Below are 8940 nucleotides of genomic sequence, written 5' to 3'. Positions count from 1 at the left end.
GAAAATTACTACTATTTGATTACCATACTTGTTTGATTTTTTAAATTAAATTTATACCACTTCAATAAGAAAAGAAAGCCCTTCTCAAATATGAATATATAATAATTTATGTTATAGATGTTTAAAATTTCCAGTATCAGTTTTTGTTTTTCCAAACTTAAATATTTAATGATCTGTCCAATAATTTTACAAACAGATCAAAGAAAGCTGTCTTTTTAACAGAGGTATAATTTCAATGTAATAATATGCAAAGAATTTATATGTACAATTGCATGAATTTTAACATACTGATAAACATACTTAATCAACCCTGCTCTACATTGCAAAATAGATCCTGTACACTTTTTACCATTAAATAATATCCTAGAAATAAGAAATGATTTGATGTTATTTTTCATAGATTATTTTTGCCTTCTCTAGAACTGCATATAATTAAATCATTATTTGCCTTTCTGATGTGTGGATTATTTTTTTCCTTTATATAGTTCAGGTTTTTATTCACTTACATAGCTATGTAATATTTTACACCTGCTGTTAGATTCCATAACTATTAATATACTTTTTTATATTTTGTTCTTATAAATCAAGTTGTTGCAATTTGAAACAAATAAACAAAGAGGTTTTTTAGTCTCATTTTTATCTCACAATAATTAGTATTAAAAAAATCTAATTTCTGGGGATTATTAAATTTAATGCTTTTAAGTTTAACAACATAAGTATTAGTAAAGAATTAAAAAAAGCATTTTTTTATTTGGATTTCAAAGTAATATTATATTCCACTTTTTTAATTTCTTTTTTAAAGTTGTGATTTCCCTTCCTTTCTTTAAGATTTGTGATTTGAGCCAAATTGTATAGAGAAAATTGTTTTTTCATCCAACAATTCATACGCATTTTGTTTTGTGAAATTTACTAAAATCTATGTAAAAGAGCAATGCTCTCTGTATTTCATCCATATTTTTACCATTTACCAAATCCACCACATGGACAAGTCTCCTCATGTTAAAATTACAGCATCAAGTACAAAATTGAGGGTCACTTTGGATTGGACTCTACTCATTGACAATGAATTTTGTCTTTTATAGCATCAGGAAAATGATAGAGTTTTAAGTAATAACAGAGGAGAAAACATTCATTTTCTGAGTATATAATTACTTCTTAATGTTAGGAGTACTATCTGTGACTTATAATGTTTAAATTAAAATAATGTAAATATATAAAAATTTGTGTCTGTAAGATTTAGAGCTCTGTAAGCCCATTGGGGAAATCTAGACCTGTCCTATTGGGTCTCTGTTAGTCATAATAAACTTGGTAGCTGTGAGTTTAGTTAGATTTTGCATCTCAGAAAGAAATTAAAATTTTTTAAACTAATACTTCACATTTATAAACTTCCCAACACACAATTTTTTTGGGTTAAAATTTATTTTCTTTTCTTTTAAAATTAATTAATAAAAACTCAAATTCATAACAAATATGCATTTTAATAAATATCTGTTTGTGTATGTATCTGTATTGTAATCCTGATTATAAAACTTGAAACTATTGTCATCAAGTCAGAATTGACTCCTAGCTGATACTCCAGAAGGTTAATAATATTGTGGCTATAAGCACCAAGGAGAAGATTGCCCATGTTTGTGCGTTGCAGTCTTTGATGGATTTGAACCGCTGAACCGCCAGAGTTAATAGCACAACTTACTACAGACTATGTCATTTTTTATTTGGGGAGAATCAAATACATTTATGATGTGCATTACTTTTCTTTAACTCAGAAATTTTATTTCCTTGGTGATTTGATAAGGGGTTTATTATTCCTATTATGCAATATTAGATAATTTCCCTAATTCTGACAATTTTTTTTAATTCTGACAATTATAGTGCAAAATGAGATCAATTTTAGAGATAGAACACAAGCAAATATTTTCTCATCAAGAAAAATTATTTTTCCAAACATAGAATTTGCCATTACCTTGGAATATGATGTTAAATGGAACTTTAAAGACAAACAAAAACCTTCATTATTTTAAAGTGTGTTACTGTTGTAACTTAAAGATTGGAGTTTTGCACACAAACTGTAGCTTTGTAAAAAAAAGACATGTGAAGATGACAACCAAGACAGCCTAAGTAGTCTCACATATGTGGGTGGTGGCTGTTGTTGCTGTGTATCATGAAGTGCGAACCAGTTAATAGCTGGATGATCCGCCAGTGGATTTTCAGACATAGTAACCTCAGGAGAGTTGATTGCCTATTTTTCTCTCCCAAAGCTACTGGCAGAATTGAGCTGCATCTTTTTGTGTTGGCAGTACAATTCCTTACCATTAAGCTACCACTGCTCCCTACATAAGAGGATAGTGAATCATATGTGTCCCTGTGACAGTTGATTTAATCACTTTTTTCCCAAGTATTTGTTGTTTTGGTTATGACTCATAATGACCCGATGTACAACAGCTCTGGACCCTGCTTTATTTTGAGCCAACCTTATTGTCTCTGATACATTTACAGTCTCAGACACTGAGTTAATCCATCTCATGCAGGCTCTTACTCTCTTGCACTGTCCCTCCACCCTTCCAAGCATGATGACCCTCTCCAAGGATTATCCCTCCTTGCAACATCCCCAAAGTATGTCAAATGGAGCCTCAGAATCCTTGCTTCCAAGGAGCAGCCTGGTTTCACCAACTCTAGGACAAACCTGTTTGATCTCCTCGTAGACAATACTCTTCTCCAGCACCACAACTCAAAGGCATTAATTCTCCTTCTGTCGTCCTTAGTCATTATCAAGATTTCTGATGCATAGCAAGTAATTAAGATGACCATGGCCTGGTTCAGGCACACCTCAGTCTTGAGACTGACATTGTTGCTCTTCAATACTCTGGAGAGGTCCCTTACAGCACATTTCCCCAATGCAACTCATCTTTTGATTTCCTGGCTGCTGATACCAAGAGTGTTGATTGTGGAGCCAAGCAAGCTGAAGCTATTAACAATCTCAAAATCTTTACTGTCTAGCATGATGCTGTGAATTAGCCCACTGGTGAGAATTATTGTTTTCTTGATGTTGAGCTTCATATTTAAGCCATATTTAAGGCTGCAGTCCTTGACTTTCTGCAGAAAATATCTCAGGTACTCCTCATTTTCAGCAAGCAGGATTATGTCATCTGCATAATGCTGATGCTGCTTTCTTCCATATACAGCCCAGCCTTCTGGATGATCTATTCCACATAGAGAATGAAAAGGTATAGGGACAGTATGCATCCCTGGAGTACACTATTTCTAATTTTGAACCGTGAAGTGTTTCCTTGCTCAGTTCTGATGACTGAGTGGTCCAATTATAGGTTTTGCTTAAGTACAATCAAGTGTTCTGAAATTTCCATTATCCTCAGAGTCAGCTACAGTTTGTTGTAATTCACACAAATACCTTTGCATAGTCCATGAAACACAGATTACTCTGGTACTCTCTGCTTTCAGTCAAGATCGATCTAAGATTAACTAAAATATCCTTAGTGCCACGGACTCTTTTAAACTCTGCCTTCACATCTAGTAGTTCTCTATTGATGTGCTGGTTACAATTTTCAGCAGGTTCTTGCTTGTATGGGATGTTAGTGGTATTGTGCAATAATTTCCACACTCTGTTAAGTACCCTATTTTTTGCATAGGGACGAATGTGAATTTCTTCCAGTTAGTTGAGCAGGTGGTTGTCATCAAGATTTCTTGGCAAAACTTGGTGAACATCTCCAGGGCAGCACCTATTTGTTAAAATATATCAACTAATATGCCATCAATTCCTGGGGCCTTGTTTTTCACAAATTCCTTCAGAGCAACTTAAACTTCCAACTTTATCAACACAGGCTCTTGACAATCATATATTGTTTCATTAAATTCTTCTGTGTCAGCTATTTTTTTTATTTTTTTACAGTGACTTTGTATACTCCTTCCCTCTTCTAATTCTACCTGCATCATTTAATATTCTACCCAAAGAATCCTTAAGTATTGCAACTCAAGGCTTGAATTTGTTCTTCAGTTCCTTCAGTGGGAGTATTCTATAAATTTTAGGCCTAAGTCCCTTATCAGAGATGTCATTACCAAATATTTTTTCCCATTGAGTAGCTTTCCTTTTTACGCTGTTAGAGAAGTTTTTTGTTGTACATATGGATTTGATTCTTATAAGGTCTCATTGATTTATTTGGTTCTCTCCTAGTTGCAGATTTTTCATTATGCTTGGAAGACTGTTCAAATTGTGGATTAGGGATTCTAGAGTATTCCCAAGCTTTTCTCCAATGAAATTCAGTCTTTGGTTTTACTCCAACCTGCCTGATCCATGTGAGTTAGTTGTTGTTGTGTGTTTTGTTTTGTTTTTTTTTTTAATATGGTGGGAGCTGTGGGTCTTGCTTGAGTTTTCTAGAGATGGTTTTACAATTTTGCCAATACCATTTTGTTAAAAGGCTGTTGATTCCCCACTTCATTGATTTCATCTCTTTGTCAAAAATCAGTTGATCACAGGTAGATAAGCTGATTTCTAAGTTCTCATTTCTATTCTACTAATCTATGAATCTGTCACTGTACCAGTACCACACATTTTGACCACCAAAACAAAACTGTGTAGTATGATTTGAAATCAGGGAGTGTGGTGCCTCCTACCTTGTTTCTCTTTTTCAGGAATGCTTTGTTTACTCAGGGTCTCTTTCCATTGCAAATAAAATTAAAAATTGCCTTTTCCATCTTGTTGAAGAATGGCATTGTTATCTGTATTGGGACTCCATTGAACTTGTATATTGTCTTCGGTAGAGTTGTTATTTTCATGATATTGAGTCTTTCTACGAATGAGTGTGGTATAGTCTTCCATTTCTCCAGGTATCTTTTTATTTGTTGAATAGGTCTTTTGTGTCTCTAGAGATATTTGCTCTCAAATTATCTATAGTGATGGGTACTGTTTTTCTTAGCTCCTTTTCTGTATTCTCTTTCTAACTGTAGAGAAATTCAATTGAATTTTGTAAGTTGCTTTTATATCCTGCTACTTTGTATGTTGATTTCACATCCTGATACCTTGTTTTCGACTATGTCCAGTCATTTTCTCACTGAGTATTTCAGGTTTCTAAGTATATTATCACAACATCTGCATTTAGAGCCAGCTTTACCTCCTCTTTGCCAATTTGGATATCTTTTTCCTTCTTTTATCTTATTACTCTTGCTAAGACTTCCAATATAATATTGAATAGGATAGGTGATGATGGACATTCTTGCTAGTTCCTGTTTTCAAAGAGAATGTCTTTATTCTCTTTATTTTTTTATGTATTGTTGGATTCTATTGGCCAAGTTTTATGTGGGTTTGCATCTATGTTCATGAGAGATACTGATCTATAGTTTTCTAATTTGGTCGTGTCTTTACCTGACTTTGGTATCAAAGATATATTTGCTTCACAGAATGAGCCTTGGAGAATTTCATCATTTTCAAGTTTCTGAAATAGTTTATGCAAAACTGGTGACAGTTCTCTGAATGTTTGCTAAAATTCACTAGTGGAACCATCTGGTCTGGGGCTTTTTGTTGTTGTTGTTGTAAGTTGTCTTATTACCTATTCATTTTCTTCTTTTGTGATGGATCTGTCCAGGTATTCTGCTTCAGTCTGTGTCAGTTTGGGTAGTTAGATTCTAAGTAATTTTCCATTTCTTCTAGGTTTTTATATTTGTTTGAGTGTAGTTTTTCATAATATTCCATTGTTAACACTTTCTTTCCATTGATTCTGTTATTATATTGCCCCTTTCATCTCTTATTCAGATTATTTGTGTCTTTTCTTTCTTTTCCTTGTTAGTTAATTTTGCTGGTAGTTTCTTGATATTACTGATTTTTTTAAAGAACTAATTCCTTGTCTTGTAGATAATGTCAACTGTTTTTCTGGTTTCTATTTCATTTATTTCTGCCCTAATTTTTATAATTTAATTTCTTTTAGGTAGATGGGTTTTCTGGCTGTTCCTTTTCAACTTGCTGGAAATGTTGGGTTAGAGAGTCAATTTTCATTTTTTTTTCCTCTCCCTTTTGATATCATTGTTTACTGCTGTAAATTGATTACTCTCATTATCTCTGGTTACTGTTTTGGCTGTTACCCAGAGGTTTGAGGTTTTGGTAAGTTTTCTTACATTCTCATTTATTTCAAGAAACTTTTTTTTTAAATTTCATATTTTAATTTCTTCTATTACCCTCTCTTTTAAAGCAGGATGTCTTCAGCTTCCAGATGTACGGTTATTTCTCCTTTATCTTCTCATTATTGATTTCTAATTTTGTACTGTGTGTTCTGAGAAATTGATTTGTATTACTTCCATGTTTGTTTGTTTTTTAATTTATTGATGCTTGCTTTGTGACCTAAAATATGTTCTATTCTGGAAAGGTTCTCTGCAAGTTGGGGAATATATACTCAGATTTTTTGGGGTGCATTAGTCTATATATATAGCTATATGATTGTGTTGGTTTATTGTGTGGTTTAATTCTTCTGCATCATTTTTGAGCTTCTCTTTTGAACTTCTTTCTGGTAGTTCTATCTTTTGTTGAGAGTGGTGTATTGATGTCTTCTACAACTATTGTTCTGTGATTCCCTTTCTTCTCAGAATTATCCACAATTTGTTGTGATCCACACAGTCAAAGGCCTTTGCATAGTCAATGAAATACAAGTAGACATTTCTCTGTATGCTCTGCTTTCAGCCAAGATCCGTCTAACATTAGCAATATTCTCCCTAGTACCACAGCCTCTTCTGAACCCAGCCTGCACATCTGGCAGTTCTCTGTTAATGTGCTGCTCTGGTCATTTTTGCTTAATTTTGAGCAGGATCTTGATTGCATCTGATATTATTGATATTGTTCAATAATTGCCATAGTCTTTTGGATCATCTTTCTTTGGTATCTCCCCTGCCAGGTAAGTATAATCTTTCTTTGGAATGGGAAAAAATATGGATCTCTTCCAATTAGTTGAGCAGTTGTCCTCTAGAGTTCTTGGCACAACTTGGTGAGTGTGTATAGGGCAGACTCTTTTGAAATATGTCAATTAATATACTGTCAATTCCTGAGACTTTGGTTTTTGCCAATTCCTTCAGAAGAGCTTGAACTTCCTACTTCATAACCACAGGTTCTTGACAATCATATGTTGTTTCATAAAATTCTTCTGGATAAGCTGATTCTTTTTGAAACAGTGACTCTGTATTCTCCTTCCATCTTCTAATGATTCCTGGATCATTTAATATTCTGCCTAAAGCATCTCTAAGTATTGAAACTCAAGGCTTAAATTTGTTCTTCAGTTGCTTCAGTTTGAGAAATGCCAAACAAGTTCAGCCCTTTTGATTTTTTACTCCAAGTCTTTGTATATTTCATTAAAATACTTTGGTTTGTCTTTCTGTGCTGCCATTTGAAATTTGTTCAAGTCCTTAACCTTGATTGTCTTCCCTTTCTCTAGCTTCTCAGTGTTCTAATGTAATAGTCATATTCTCTTCTGACATCCATATTGGCCTTTTCTTCCTCTTGTGACTTTTTAATGACCTTTTGCTTTCCTCCTGGATGAAATTCTTGATATCCTCTCACAGCTCATCTGTTCTTCACTCATTTGTGTTTAGACCACTTTGAATAATGTTGTAACATTTAATAAGGCTATGTATTTTCTTGAATAAATGTTTTACAAAATAAACCCAAAAAATAATGAATCTCTTTCAGGGAACCAATTAATCAGTTGCTTAACTTACTTTCAGGTGTTTTGATGTTAGTGATTAAAAAAAAAAATTAGCCCCTAATTGGAATACCTCTTCCTGCTCCATTTTAGCCTCCAAAAACCCACTGGGTTGTTAGCTATGGGTTGGTTCAGACTCAAAATGATACACAACAACAGCACTTAATTTTCCTGATAACATGAATATTCTTAAAAATACAAGATGTAATATAAAAGCTTTATTAGAATAGCATATACCATTTGTGTTCACAAATAAGAGTAGTAAAAACTCTTAGATTGACTTTAAGAAGAATTTTATTTTTCTAAATAACGTATTTATCAGGATTCCTAAGGAAGCTCTGGTAGCCTAATAGCTAGAAACTGTGCTGCAACCCCAAGGGCATGCTGTTCAAGGCCATGAGCTTCTACATAGAAGAATAATGTGCAGTCTCCTCCTTTGTAATGAATTTCTTCTGAAAACCCATTGAAGGGTCAGCTATGAGTCAGTTCCAACTCTTTGGTATGCAACAACAAAAACAAAACAATATAGTTTCTTCTTGTAACTTGTGTAGTTCACCCTCCATGTCAGATGCGTTTCTTAATTCTGTTGTTTCATTTCTAAGAACCATATTGAGCATCCTGAGTATGTGATTTTGTTTCTTGTAGGTGCTCCCAGTGACCAGAGCAGTGGCACTTCTTCTCCTCTTTGTGACAGTGGCTTACATCTCAACTACCATCCCAACAATACAGTAAGATGACTAAGGCATAATCTAGATTAATAAGGACCTAACATAGGGAAGACATGAATAATATACATAATTAATAAAAATTCATTGCTTTAGAGTCAGAACCAATTCATGGCTGACCTTCTATTAGGTTTTCAGAAACTGTAAATAGCATTGGAGGAGATCACAGATCTTTCTCCCTTGGAGTGGTTAGTGGATTCAAACTGTCAAGGAGATACCACCTTCAAATTAGCAGAGCAACTGCCTATGGACTCTGCCACCAGAGCCCACAATATATTTATAGTTGGCAATAATTAATATTTAATCTGGCCTATATATTAGCCCTGAAACCTTTGATTGCTTCATTACTATTATGTCATTTTTTGTTTGTTTTTTAAAATATCATTTTATTCCTTTATTAAATCTAGTTTTGGAAAGCCACATATTATGTAATTTTATAACAGTCCATATTTTTTATATTTTGTGCTCCAAATAATTTTACCTTAATTCATTATTCTTTTGAAATTATTAATTTTCCATAATAT

General features: G+C 33.4%; 1 protein-coding gene across 1 annotated transcript in view; it reads left to right on the top strand.

Annotated features, from left to right (window-relative positions):
• The window catches only part of SNTG1 (syntrophin, gamma 1), a 481189-nt gene that overhangs the window by 168872 nt on the left and 303377 nt on the right, over positions 1–8940 (top strand). Inside the window, exon 8 of the mRNA XM_006901168.1 lies at positions 8337–8419. Within this exon, the coding sequence (XP_006901230.1) occupies positions 8337–8419 (83 nt within the window). The remainder of the gene's footprint in view (positions 1–8336; positions 8420–8940) is intronic.

Source organism: Elephantulus edwardii, unplaced genomic scaffold (assembly GCF_000299155.1).
Source record: "Elephantulus edwardii isolate Elephantulus edwardi_28Jun2011 unplaced genomic scaffold, EleEdw1.0 scaffold00313, whole genome shotgun sequence".
In the NCBI taxonomy this organism is placed as follows: domain Eukaryota; kingdom Metazoa; phylum Chordata; class Mammalia; order Macroscelidea; family Macroscelididae; genus Elephantulus; species Elephantulus edwardii.
This window is presented reverse-complemented; position numbering and strand designations above follow the sequence as displayed.